The sequence below is a fragment of the Parasteatoda tepidariorum genome, chromosome 9, assembly GCF_982258835.1.
Source record: "Parasteatoda tepidariorum strain Cologne lab strain chromosome 9, Ptep-v5.0, whole genome shotgun sequence".
Lineage (NCBI taxonomy): Eukaryota > Metazoa > Arthropoda > Arachnida > Araneae > Theridiidae > Parasteatoda > Parasteatoda tepidariorum.
Genome location: NC_141763.1, coordinates 58,244,357 through 58,259,091, shown reverse-complemented (window position 1 = coordinate 58,259,091; position 14,735 = coordinate 58,244,357). Strand labels below are relative to the sequence as shown.

Here is a 14,735-nt window from a genome sequence, read left to right as displayed (position 1 = left end):
ACAGATTTTTTCTAAGATATGAGGCCGTTCACTTGGAATAATTAGTTTAAGAACTATTGAAGAGATGAAACTTATTATGGTTTTTCATTAAAGTTCTAAACAGATCTTAGGTAGTTATGATATATATTAAACATTTTATGCACAGTACAAAAATTTTATTCAAAAACGCGATAGGCGAAATTCCGTGTCGTATAAGAGCTAATTAAGGAAATAATTACGGGAAAGCAGGAATTCGTTTTAAAAGTTTTGGGTTAGGTCTAATGAGAATAACAAATTGGACCCCTTTTTCGGGATGAGGTTTAGCCGCCATGCTGAATTTACAGAAATGGGAATTATCAAGTTGACTAGCGTCCTCCCAAAACTAAAAAAACTGGTAATAAAATTACAGTTACTAAATGGATATAGTAAAACTCAATGCTTTTCCATTCTAATTTAATATCGTAAGAACAGAAATAGTATTTTTTCTTCAAATAATTGGAAAGGTTAAGAAGTGGGTTTTCGATTGTTTGTTTAGAAATTTTGCTACTAATTTTTTAATTTTGGGAGAACACTACTAAGTACTATACTCAACTACAAAGTACTATAGTCAACTTAGCATTACGATATAAACATAGTGAAGTATCAATTCCCATGTTATTTTAATATTTTACGGTGAATTTAACAAAATTAGCCGAAGACGACCCGGCTTTAAAAATTCTGAGTAGGCCCTGGTAGCTTGCCTCTTACTTAGGGATCATGTTGAATTTGAAGGGTGGTTTTAAAAGCGATATATCTAAATATTGCGTAGATGTATGAGATATTGATATCTATGTATTTTTCACGTTGTATCAAATTAAACCAATCCCAAGTCAACCGAGTTGTAAAAGTTTTGAGTTAGGCCCCAAAATGAATATCTGAAATTCGCCCTAGCTTTCACCGCCATGTTGAATTTACTGAAATGGGTTGTGATTAATAAAGAGAGAGAGAGACCAAACACTACGATCTAATCAAGTGGCGTATTTATTGATCTCTCTGTATTTTTTTAGGCTAATAAACGAAATCTAACCCAATAAGTTTCAAAATTTTCGGGTTAGACCCAAAATGAATATCTGAAGTATGCCTTTACTTTAGACGCCATGTTAAATTTATTGAAATGGATGGTGGTTAATAGGAGAGACCTAAACACTACATAGTGGCGTTAATGCAGTATTCTCTGTATTTTTTTTAAAAATCTGAACCAAATGGAGTCAAACACACATCGATAGAGCTGTTTAAACGTTGAAGTTGTATGAACAATGCGCCCCCCCCCCCGAAAAAAAACGGATTACTTTGAACAACTTTTGATCTTCACGTTCTAGGACTCAATCTTAACGAGGGAGTGACCTCAAATATGTTAATTAATTAGGGCAGACGATATTTTAAGTTACGAAATCAGTACTCTTTCTGAATAGCATACTTTTTTTTAACCAATTCGGATTTCTAACCGCAAAAATATAGGGGGTAGCCGCAGTCTGGGAAAATATGGTCCCAATAGTTTGGTCAAGAGAGCAGTCTAAAGTTTGAACCCCTTACCGTTAATTTTGCTTTTTACGTAATTCACAATATCTCGAAAAATTTGTAAGCAATTTAAATTTTTTTGGCATACAATTAATTTAGCGTAAGATAATTCCATACAAAAAACAACTTTTAGTGAGTATTTACTACTTTTTATTAGTTTATTTTATAATAGTCGAAAAAATTTTGAATTGTAAGGTACCGGAAAGATCGAATTTTAAAGAAGGTGTATATTTAAAATTCTATTTCTCAGGAACTATTAAACCGATTTCGCTCAAATTTTGTATTTTGCCATGTAAAATTAAATACACTTTAAAATGATTTAAAAAATTTTTATACCTTACAATTCAAATTTTTTTCCGACTATTATTAAATAAAATTTATTTTTTTGTATGGAATAATCTTTGGATAAACAAACTTTATAATTGTGCGCAAAATTTTTTCAATTCGTTTAAAAGGGTCTTGAGATAAGGCAAAATACGCAAAAAGTAACATTAACATTAAGGGATCGCTCTCCTGACCAAATTATGGGGATCATATTTTCCATATTGCAACTACCCAGAAAACCGAAGGGGAAAAAAAAAAGGTATGTTTATTCAGAGAAAGACGTTTTTGTGCCTGATTGCGTAACATAAATCATCGTCTGAACTAATTAGTATATTTGAGGTCACGAAAATCACAGAATATCGAATAGTTTAACTCGTAGTCAAATCTGGGCAAGCCGCTCAAGATAAATAGTTTTAATTTATTCCAAGTGCAAGAATCGTATTGTTTTACTTGGCAATTTCAGTTAGCGCAAAAAATAAGCCTCGAAAAGAACGATCCAGCTGTTCAACCATTCTGCTTCTTTGAATCGTGAATATGAAAAGAGAAAATTTTTCGTTTATTTTATGATCTTCGATTATTTGAATACTTATTGAAATTCGTCTTTAGGGAGTTTGCTCTCTTAAAATAAATTCCGAATCTCGTTAGACAATTCACAGCAAATTATATTCATGCACAATAAATTCCTCGGATTTAATTCTGTTTTGCCTTTAAGATCTTTTTAGTAAATTTATAACTTTTTTATGATACCCTTCCATTTGTTTTATATTTTATTTTATAACATATTTTATTTTATAATATATTTATTATATATATTCATTGAACAGGCGACCCAATTTTATGGGTTTACGACTACTATGATCAACTTCGTAACCTTGTAATTTTGAACCCAATCCAGAAGACAGGGAACTCTTAGATCGAATAGTGGGAGAAATTTTGCCTTTACGGATGACTTTTTGATGGAACTAACCACCATTTGCGTTACATGGAGAGGAAGACTATGTGAACCTCCCAAGTTTAGCCCGATAGCAAACAGACTCTAACCCATGATCCGTCTACCACTGAGGATATTTCACGTCATCACTACGGTCGATGCAAGCCGGATGTGGATTTGTATCGACCAGCCATTGCTGGGATTCGAACCCGGTTCACCTCAATGGAACGCTCTATCTCCGGAGCCATTGCGGCTCCTTCCACTTGTTTTGGCATGAGCCATAGCTTCTATTTCATTTTAATTTTGTTACCTGGCACGCGTAAGATTAAAAGAATTTTTCCTCCAGTTGGCCACCGCACAGTCGCATCCAGTTCTTTGGGTATGAAGTTTCGGATTCAAATTCTAATCTTGTGACTAAATAAATTATTAAATACGTTGCTAGTGTTCTAGTAGAGAGAGCCATTTGAAGCCAGAATGTAATGACATTTTTTTATTCACAATTAGCAAAAAATATCCCCTTTAAATCTCATGAGATGTTGCTCCAAAACTCCTAAATTCGGCTTTTAACATTTGTCATACTTAGAATCTGTTTTTCTTACCTAAGAATCAGCTTTCAGTTAAAAAGAAGAAGAAAAAAAAACTATTAATTTTTGGATCTTTTCAGCGAGTCAAAATTTTTAATCATTATTACTTTTTGTAATATTGCTGATGAAACTTAAGTCACTTTCTACCTTGGAGTAAGGGAGGAAAGCAACTTTTTCCCTCCAAGTTCATCCTGTGCACACAAGTTTTTCTTTCAATGATATAGACACCCCCAAAAACAAATGGAAAGAAATGTTATATTCCACAACAAATTGAAAGATAAAGCTTTCTGTATTCAAATTCTTCATCAATTCTTTTCTGCCCCTTGGCTGACTCTATGGGTGGTCCTTTAGAGTCTACCATGTAAAAGGGGGCAACCACAAAGGACTTGTAGCTTAAAAATTTTGCTGTGGGGATAAATTACATTGCTGCTCACAGTCTAGCACCTAGCCTTACTAGGAGGGTCAAGGCTGAGCGCTAGAAGTTTTTGCTTTTTCCTCAATGAAATAGGTATCACACAAAAACAAATTGATAATTTGTAAGTTACAAATCATTTGTGGTTGCCCCCATTAACATGGCGGACGCTAGAGGTCGGGGGCTTGAACCCGGGGAGGACCACTTGTCTAGTCAGCAGAGGGGCAGGCAAGGAGTGATAGATTATGAGGAATTAGAATGCAGAAGGCCGTATCGTAACAATTTGTTCTTGTGGAATATAACATTTCTTTCAATTTGCTTTTGTGGGATATCTATTTCATTGAGGGACAAAAAAGCTGCTAGTTCCGTGGTTGTGGGAAGCCTAATCCTTAATTGCTCATCTTCGAAATCTTATATCTATTTTCTCCACTTTTTGAAGTACTTATTTGTCTAAAAATGCATGCATATCGAAGTACTGATGAGGGGAGAGCTTTAAACTTCTGATTATTTTTATTTATTAGTTCTTAAATTATTATGAAAGCAATACTCGATGTAAGTTCGTTCCTCCCATATAAGTTTTAATTATTTAATTGCTTTTTGTCTCTTCTAAAAAATATTTTAGGAATAAAAATGTAGCTTTTGAATAGAGTGAGCTACACTTAATGAAATCGAGACAATGACTTGTAATACACAGATATACTATAAAACGTCGCAAAACTGCAGTTTAAAAAAAAATTATCATACTAATTAGTAGGTTAAAATAAAATGATTGACATTGGTCTGACCATTTTGCTTTATAGGGTAAAATGCAAATGTAAAAGATCTATATTAGTTTAAGGTAGACCAAATACAAAGACGGAACAAGAGTCTAGAACACTGACCTCCTTTATGACTTTCCAGTACGTTTCTGCTAGCCAGAGTGCCATTCATGGATTCTAAGTTGAGTATAATTTGTTTGTGATCTATTTATATTTCTTTAAATTATGAAATGTATATGATAAAAAAAATACACCAAGAAACAAATTGATATACTACTAAAAAAAAAAAAAAGCAGTTATATTATATAGATGAAGCGTTGCTAATTTTCATTTCGATAAATAATTCCTCCAATGGCTGGAATAACTACCAAGTTGTTCTATGGAGGGTTAAAAAATTACTGTAAAATACATTGGAACATAAAAATATTGTGAAAAGTTAATTTAGTAAGTGAAGAAGAATATGAAAATATGCATATGCAAGGTGTTAATCAAGACCCGTTGCATTGAACATGCCTAGAGTTCTTTTCAAAAACTAAGTAAAAGAAATTATACAATAGTGGACACAATAAATATTTAAGTGAAAAAAAAAAGTTATTGAAATCTAATGGATAACTACTAAGGAAAACAAGACTGAAAATATAAAAGCCAGTTTGATCGCCCTAGAAAACAGAAGGTATGTTAACTATGATTATCAGTTATGTCTCAAAATTTCATTAAGCTAAATTAATGAAGAAAAATAGATTGTAATAATTAGAATTAACTCTTGTCCGTTACCTCAGGTAATCAAACTGATTTTGATGTTTTAATTCCAGATTTCTCTGTTGTGATTTGCCAAATTTTGATATTGTTACTCTTTTTTCATTGCATTATTCACGCAAATTTTTTTGAAGTTCATACAAAATCAAAGTTTATGATTCTAAAGCAATAGAAACTCTTCACATTGTTAAATATTCTCTTCTGTGGTAAGTTTTCATAGTAAATAATAATTAAATGTCAAAAAAATGAGTTTGTGGATGAATGGTTGTGTTTGAAGAAAATAAATGAGGATAAAATAATTGTATTTGAAAGAAAATTTTTTCTACTGACCTCAAAGTTTTACTTTCACATAAAAAAGTTTTATGAATCAGCCAATCTGCTTAGATAATTTAATAACCCTTATTTGATTTTTAAGGTAACATTAAAATTATTCTTAAATTAATACCTAATTACTTTAAACAAATGACATTTATATTACTGCAATTTTCAAAATAGTAACTGAATCAAGATATAATTAGAAAAAGTGCAAGCTAAATAAAATGATAAAACCATTTTAAAAAAATTAAATAAGTTTCAGAAAAAATGTATTTTTTTTTATGTGTGAATAAAAAACATACACGATGTAAAGCAGAGTTTGATATTTTCTTAAACTACACACGCAGTAGGCAATCTTTTTTTCCTATGATAGTGGTCAGTCAATTGAAATTAGCACAGAAGTAAGGAATGTAGGAGGATGAGCTTTCAATTTGAATTATTATTACCGCAGAGTCATAGGTGCACGAAAAAGTTGCTCGCCTCTCACCATAGGTCCGAAGGGAAATAAAAAAGCGTTTGGTTTAAATATTTTAATTTCTAACTAAATTTGGTTTAAAAATTTAATGTTATAGTTTTAGTGTTTCTGTCAAGTTTATTGAATCTAGTTTGAAGAGTCTAACATACTTAACATTAAAAATATTTTTATACTAGTTATAAACATAAGTTTTTCTAGTCAAACTTTGTTGTCAAAGTGGAGGGCATTTAGTACATTGATCGCTTTATATTTCAGGACAAACCAAAAATATTGTGCATGGCTATATTAAAATAACCTTTAAAATGGCAAGTATTAAGCATATTAATATTTTTTTCAACAGGTCTAACTGTACTTACAATAATAAACTAAAATAAAAAATCTTAACAAGTGAAAGAAAAAATATACAAATCATTCATTTACCAAAATAATTTTAATCATATTGACCAAAAACAAAAAAACACAAATACAATTATTTTCTTTTTACTTTCAAGATTGATATTAAATTTATATATAGTTCCGACAATTTAAATAACAGTACAAAATGTTTAATATTTTATTTCATGAAAATAAAATAGTAATTAATTATGGTTCAGTTATTCTTTTTACTTAAAAATGCACCTTCAAGGCGCTGGCTACATAAGTTTCAAGTAATAATAATCGATAAAAGAAACTACTGTTCTTGCTTCGAAAAAATTACTTTTTAAAACATAATTATAAATGATTTAATATGCTTTCTGATATATTATAAGAACAAAAACATAATAAACTATGGTTTAACAGAGCTTTTCACACCTTACTATAGCGAATGCATGCATATTTAACTTCTAAAATGAGGTACATAAAAATAAAATTATTTTGAATTATAAATTTAACATTCTTCACTTATTTTCCTATATATTTCACCTCTTTTTTTTATTTCATAGAAGTGTTAAAAAATACTCAAATAAAATTTTAAATTGGTTAATTTTTATATAATATTGTGCCAGGGCACTATGTCATTTCCCACACTTTTATTTTATTCAACAAAGAGTTCATTAATGATTTTAACTAAAGAGGGAAAAAAAAGGTTTTTGACAGTTTTATATATGCATAACAAATGAAATAACTTTACAAAAACCTTTAGTTTTGTACCACCAAATTTCACTTATATATAAAAATGTAAAAAATAAAACAAATATATTTGTAATAAATTATGGTTTTTGTTGCTTTTTATTATATTGTGCCTGCAAGGCACTGTGAAATTTTCTAGTTAAAATAATCATTAATCTTCCAAAAAGAAAAAATTTCCACCTTTCTTTTGTTCAGAGTCCTTTACTGAATTTAATTTATTAATACGTGGTCGGAAATTATTAGGATCTCGACGGAAAGTAATGTTCAACAATTCTAAGAACTTGTTCATACCAGCAAGGAGGGTTTGTGGAGAGTTCGCGTGAGTTTCAACAGATGGTCTACCTTCAAATACAATCACCCTGTCAGCAAGGTAAGTAGCCATTATAAAATCGTGCTCTACAACAAAACCGGTTTTCTTAGCATGCAAAATAAAGCGCTTGATAACTTTAGCTGCAACCAAACGCTGTTCGGAATCCAGATAGGCAGAGGGCTCGTCAATAAGGTAAACATCAGCCGGTTTACCCAAGCAAAGCACTAAGGCAACTCTTTGCAACTCACCACCAGACAAATTGCGGACTTCTTGGTCAATGATGTTATCAATCTGCAGAGGTTTCATGACATCAGCGATGAACTGGGGATGGACATAGGCATCACGGACTTTTTCGTGCAGCAATTGTCGAACAGAACCTTGCGATTTGGGAGATATTTTTTGCGGCTTGTAACTGATGTTTAGAGTTGGAATGGTGCCACCATCGTCTGGCTGTAATTTGCCAGCCATCATTCGGATAAAAGTTGTCTTGCCCGTACCATTTTCACCCAGCATAACAATGATCTCCGAATCAGTGAAAGTGCCAGTCTCCACGGACATTTTAAAGTTGCCCAACTGCTTAACCATCCTGGGATACTCATAACGACACATACGCTTGATTTCTTCTTCAGATGCTGTTTCAGAAACTTTAAAAACTAAAGACACATCTCTAAACCGGAGATTCTCCGTTGGGACAAATCCATCCAGAAAAATATTGATACCTTCTCGAACCGAGAAAGGCATAGTAACAACACCATACGCTCCTGGCACACCATACAAACAGCATATAAAATCAGAGAGATAATCTAACACTGATAAATCGTGTTCTACAACGATGATATACTTGGTAGGACTAATTAGGTACCTAATTGCTTCAGCAGCTTTTAAACGCTGTTTTACATCCAGATAACTGGAAGGTTCATCAAACATAAATATATCAGCTTTTTGTATGCATACAATAGCGCAAGCAAATCGTTGTAATTCCCCACCAGATAATTCTTGAACTTGTCGATCCCTAACATTTCCTAAATCCAACATTTCACATATCAAGTTTTGATTTTTAAGTTCATCTTTCTTGTCCAACAACTGTTGCACGGAACCTTGTACAGCTTTAGGTATTTGATCAACATATTGGGGTTTAATAATAGCCTTTAAATCATCTTCTAAAATTTTAGTGAAATAATTTTGCAACTCCGATCCTCGAAAATGAGCCAATATTTCAGTCCAGTCTGGAGGATCTAGATATTTCCCGAGATTAGGTTTCAATTTACCAGCAAGAATCTTTAACGCTGTTGATTTACCAATACCATTAGTGCCAACTAACCCCAATACTTCTCCAGGCCTTGGAGTTGGAAGTCTGTGAAGTTTAAAAGAATTTTGACTGTACCTATGAGTAGTGTCTCTTTCTAGATTGCTTGGAAGGTTAATAATAGTTATAGCTTCAAAGGGACATTTTTTGACACAAATACCACAACCAATACAAAGGTCTTCTGATATAGATGCGATCTTATCATTTGGTGTTACCTCAATACAAAGCTTCCCCATACGAACCACAGGACAAGATTTTTTACATTCTTGTTTACATCGCTTCGGTTTACATTTGTCATTACTGACAATTGCTATTCTTGTTAATTTGTCTTGAGTTGCCATACTGTTCACTTGACACGTGCAACTCCTAAGTAATGGTGTTTAAAAAATTAAAAAAAAAACAAAAATGGGCAAGCCGGTTTTGTCACTCGGTGTTGCCAAAAGTAACAAAAATTGAATTTCATTTTTACTCAAGCTGTAGAAACTATCAATTCTTACACAATGGCTTTTGAATATTCCATTCTTACATAAAAATGTAATTTTAATTCAATTCACAAAATAGAGCAATATATTCAAGAAACTCAAGTTTGATCTTCTTCAACGCTACCAGCACGTGGTATTACAATATTCACCAATCACAGAAGCTTAACAAAGATTTTCAGTCTTCTTTATTTTACCATAAAAATTTCTAAAAAATGAAAGATGAAAAAAATATATACTTTATTATTTGTCTTATTTAGTTGAAAAATTAATTTACATTCTTATTTTTCCGCTTTTTATTTTAACTGGAAGCATCACATCGAAAATTTTCACTGGCACTTTCATTTCGCTACGATGTTTGTTTTGTTCCGTTCAATGCTTTTCGGATTGAAGGACTGAAAGGATTGTTACGAGTCGATTTTTTGATTGCGAAACTTAATTGATTTTTTTCTTATATAATTAACCATTATATTTTTCTTTTTGGTGCATAAGTTTGTCATCATTGAGAAAAGTTTTTCGCTCAATTAAAACTGTGTCCTTCTTTGGTTAGCGGAAACCCTTAAAAAATTTTAGGAAGTACGCGTACATTAAAATTGCGCATGTTTGAAGTTTCCACACCTGTATTTGTGGTGAAACTAAGGACTAATATTTTTCACTTATGAAAGGAAATGTTATAAGTTATCATCATGCCCTTGTTGACAAAAATTACCTTGATGAAACCGCAGTGGACACTTGTTTGCTCTTCGCTTTTATGTCTGATCAGAACGGTAAAGATTTCAATATAATGAATTGTAGTGTATTTTATGATTAATTAATAGTTTGAAGGAAATTAAATTTTGCAACAAAGCAAATTTAGACAGACTGCGGAATTTTAATGCAAACGTATACCTAAAAATTTAATTTATGCTCCATTCTTTTTAACGTGAATTGGTGGGCTTGGTTTTATATTAAGTATTTATTCTTTATTTTCTTAACAAAGTGTATTGTATGATTTATTTTATTTTTCTGTTTACTAAATGCGTTGTCCTTTAAATCTTGTCTGTAGTTTTTGGCAGTTATTTTGTAGCTATTTTTATCTATGAATTTTCAGTTGATATATTCATTGCTGCTAATTATGTTATTTTGTTTTTAAGCCTGACTAATATCAAATAATTGATACAGTTTTAACTTATATATTACACTTAGTTTAAGGATATATATTTTTTTGAATTATTTATTTAATTCTTAGCATGCATCTATGTATTAAAGGGAAAAAAAAAAGATTGTAATCTAATATTAAGGATTGAAACATTTAAAAAAAGCTAAATTCATGACATTTGCTATAGACAACACATAATTTTTCATTTTCTGACTTAGCAGTCAGGGGTCTGTCCAGGCCGAATTTACTAGTTAGGGGTACCTCAACAAATTCAATTTTAGGTAAAACGGTAGTTTCACAAATTAAACTTTAGGAAAAACAGTAGTTTCACAAAATACGTTTTCTTAAAATTTTATTTTTGTCTCCCTTAAGAAACAATAAATCTATATTTTTACCATGTTTTTGTGTTGACATTTTAATATAATTTTTAATTTTTCACAAATTATGTCAAAATTTTCACAAAATAGGTACCTTTCAGAAAATCCTAGATAGACCCCTGGCAGTGTTAATATGTAAACTAACTTCATAGCCAAGACATAAATCATGGCCAGAGAGAACAGGAAAAATTGGAATTGTCGGATAATTTCATTTTAATTCTTAAATGCAATGAATAGTCTGGGAAAGTTGCAACTTTTTTACTAAAACCTGGAAAATTCCTATATCATGAAAAATGACCAGTCCTGGAATTGTCAATAAATGAAATCAGTTTAAAAATTTTTATTTAAATAATTTTAACATTGATTGCAGTTATTTATTGTAAAAATTTCACATTGAAAACTGACATGAAACTTCCCCGTTTCCATCTTCATTCAATGATATTTTTTTCCACACAAAATCTTGTTTGACTTGACATAGCAAATTAAAAAAAAGTTGAAATTTTCTGATGACTAATTGCATGGTATAGATAAAATATGGTCTGAATTTTCATTGAAATTAATATACCTGTAAACAACTTAGGGATTTTTTTTCTTTTCTTTTTGTAATTGAGTTGGAACCCTGTAAGTATAGGTCTCAGTGTTCTTCAACATCAGAAGACACTGAATTTCCCACCTGCTTAGGGATTGAAATTTTCTTCCTCACTAAGAAACAAAGACAAATTGTTAATAATGAACCCTTTTTAGTTATGAAGATTAAGACTATTATCTAAATTCAGAAAGGAAGTCTTTGCTTTGTGCCATATGGCTTATGATTCCTCAGTTAACTATTTTATAGATTTTCTTAGTTAACTAATATTTCCTTAATGGGTGTTGTTTTAAATTATTGGATATTAAGTGCTTCAGTATTTTAAGACCTTTACGAGGGGAAAGACTACAAATGTATTAAGAAGTAACATGATTAAATTATTTACGAATTAGAAATTGATTTGTTTGCATTTATAGAAAATTGTTTTAATGCATTTTTACATAAATATTTCTAAAAAAAAAATAATTTTCTGAATTTTTATGCAGGAGGGTATCCGCGCACCTGGAAAATCATGGAAAGCCATGAATTTCGGTATTGAACAAAATTTGTCATGAAACGTCATGATTTTAACTATTTAAAAAAAAAATAATGAAAAGCCATGGATTTACTTTGCTGAAAAATTTTATTTTTAGAATAATATCAGGGTGTTCCGAATATCTGAATTTGTAACAAAATTCCCACTCAGAGTCATATTTTATTAAAATATAAAATGTTTTTATCATGTTCTTTAAAAATTATGGTGTTCTTCCAAAAAATGAAAGAAAAAATATCATTTCTAGAGTGAAATATGTTTTAAACTTCTGTGATTTCAGAATTATTATTATTTTTAATTTATTATTTTTATTTTATCAATTTAAAATTCTAGCTTTAGCAAGCTAGTCATTGGCAAATTTTTTTTATTCTGAAATGAGAATAGAAAAATCAGGAGTATTTCTTTCCTTTCTGATGAACAAGAAAATTATCTTTAGATTATAATTCTGCAGAAAAAAAAAATATTTGCTCAGCTATTATTTTTTCAGCTATTTTATTGCTTCAACTCATTCTTTACCCTGTTTTTTGAATTTAAAATCAATAAATATGAAGATGCAGAGTAAAATAGTTTTGGTTATACCTATCATTTCAATGAATGTTATTATAGCGCTTTTTAAATTTATTAGACTGTTTTTGTCGGAGAAAATCGTAACTTCGATAAGTCACGACAAGTTCTTGGAATTAGTCATGGAAAATCATGAATTTGAAAATCTAAAATGTAGCAGATACTCTGTTTATGAATATTTTATTTAATAACTTTTATGGTTATATCTAACTAATAAAAATCTAGTGATGGTTTATTAACCAGAAAATTACATGGTAGGGTCTAGTTATCGCACATTATTTTCTATATTTTTCTGTTGTCATCAGCTTAAAGTTATAAAGGTATTTTTACCTGTTATATTATTTTTCTTATTTTACTCTGTTACGTTCTTGAATTTTTTCCTAAATTAAGACTTGAAAAGTTTGAGTTTTTTCTTCATTATAATGTAATTCTACTTTATTATACTAATTAGGATAAATTTATTTTAATCGGTTTCTAAACTTATTAACTGTTTTATAATTATTTTTATTGTAAATTACATTTATAAGCTGTTATAATTTCCTTTAAAGAGATTTGTTGAATAGTTTAGAATTAATGATCAGTTTCATGCACAATGTGATTATGGCTGTTTTTGGTTCTGCAGGATCCTGCAATCCTGTAGGATTGATTAGTTGAAGTGTGAAAACACAAGGAACTTGTAAATTAGGGGTGCACAACCTGCGGCCCGCGGGCCAAATGCGGCCCGCCAACCTTCAATGTGCGGCCCGCGGCTTCAATATGAACAAAATGGAAAAAAAATAGTTTTTTTTTCTTATTATTTTTGAAAAAAAATCGGATATTTGAAATTTACGCATTTAAGTTTTTGACACACCCAATTTCAATCGATGGTTAACTCTACGAATTTGTGTATAGTTTTAAAAATTTCTTAAACGCCATTATTACAATATACGAATTTTAGTTAACACTTTTTCGCTTTTCGTCTGTGCCGATTTCATAGTAAATCCAATGACTTTTCGGTAGTTATTGCTACCCATTTTCACGTAGTCACTGAAATTGCGATTTTTGAAACGTTTTATTTCTACAAACTTCATGGAAAATCTAAATGATTTTTAATCCTTTATTCGGCAGTTATTGCTACACATTTCTGCACGTTTTTATAATTTCGATATTTATTTCAGCATGAATCGCGAGTAAAGCATCGCTTATGTAACCATTTTTTGACGTGGTTTATTTGTACAGATTTTAGCGCAAGTCAAATTACTTTTCAATCGTTATTTTGGCAACTATTGTTACACATTTCTACAAAATTTTGAAAGTCCCGATATTTTTTATACACTATTGCGACTTTAATTTCGAATCCTGCATTAAAATACATGAATTTTTGACCCGTTTTATTGAAGCAATTTTATCGTAAATATAAAAGGATTTTGATAATTCTTTTGGTAGTTATAACTGCGCTTTTCCCCGTGATTAAAAAAAAAATCTGATGTTTTTAATACTGTTAATAATTTGACTGCACGAGAGTTTTGAATCGCACATTAAAATAATAGCTTTTTAGGCCCTATATTTGTACCGATTTTAACATAAATATAAGAGGTTTTTTTGAACGTGTTTTTTTTTCTCTCTTTCCAGTTCTGCATTTTTAATTGGGATTTAGAATATCCTGATATTTTAACACATTACAACTCGTGAAATATGATTCTATTTTATTTTTTTTGTAACTAAAAAAGCAATTACGTATCTTAACAAAACAGATACTTTCCCAAAGAGAATTTAAAAAAAAAAATGAGATGTGAATATTTATATTAAACGCGTTCCCTTTAGCAAAAAATAACTCAAAACGCGTGCATATTTATTTTGTCCCATGAACATGTGCATGTTTAAGAACACACACAACCTATTTTTTGTAGTCACATGATTTAAAAAATCACATATCGCGATTCGTATTTACACATTTTAAAAATCGTACGTTTTGATCCTTTTCGTAATTAAAAAGTCACACGTCATAATTCGTATTTATGCGATCTTAAAATTGCACTTCGTAATACATTTAAAAATCATTAATCGCAATTCATATTAGCGAGATTTAAAATCGTGATTCGTGTTCTGGCGTTTAAAATATCATACATTGTTATTCTTCTCGCAATTAAAAAATAGCACACCGTAATTTATATTGTCGTAATTTAAAAACCACCTATCGCGTTTCATATTCACGCATTTTAAAAATCATACGTTGTGAATCGTTTTCTCGCAATTTTAAAAC

General features: G+C 30.4%; 2 protein-coding genes across 2 annotated transcripts in view; one reads left to right on the top strand and one right to left on the bottom strand.

Moving 5' to 3' along the window:
* Positions 1-6,502: 6,502 nt before the first annotated feature.
* pix (ATP-binding cassette sub-family E member 1 pix) lies at positions 6,503-9,417 on the bottom strand. Its single transcript, XM_016049801.5, has one exon. It carries the CDS (start codon positions 9,156-9,158, stop codon positions 7,353-7,355), a length of 1,806 nt encoding a protein of 601 aa, XP_015905287.1. The 5' UTR covers positions 9,159-9,417; the 3' UTR covers positions 6,503-7,352.
* Positions 9,418-9,627: 210 nt separating this feature from the next.
* The window catches only part of LOC107437712 (WW domain binding protein VOPP1), a 29,223-nt gene continuing 24,115 nt past the window's right edge, over positions 9,628-14,735 (top strand). Inside the window, exon 1 of the mRNA XM_043046083.3 lies at positions 9,628-10,063. Within this exon, the coding sequence (XP_042902017.1) occupies positions 9,983-10,063 (81 nt within the window). The 5' untranslated portion in view covers positions 9,628-9,982. The remainder of the gene's footprint in view (positions 10,064-14,735) is intronic.

What these genes read in the sequence shown, in the direction of transcription:
- pix (XM_016049801.5), bottom strand. Translation starts at nt 9,158, where the DNA reads ATGGCAACTCAAGACAAATTAACAAGAATAGCAATTGTCAGTAATGAC.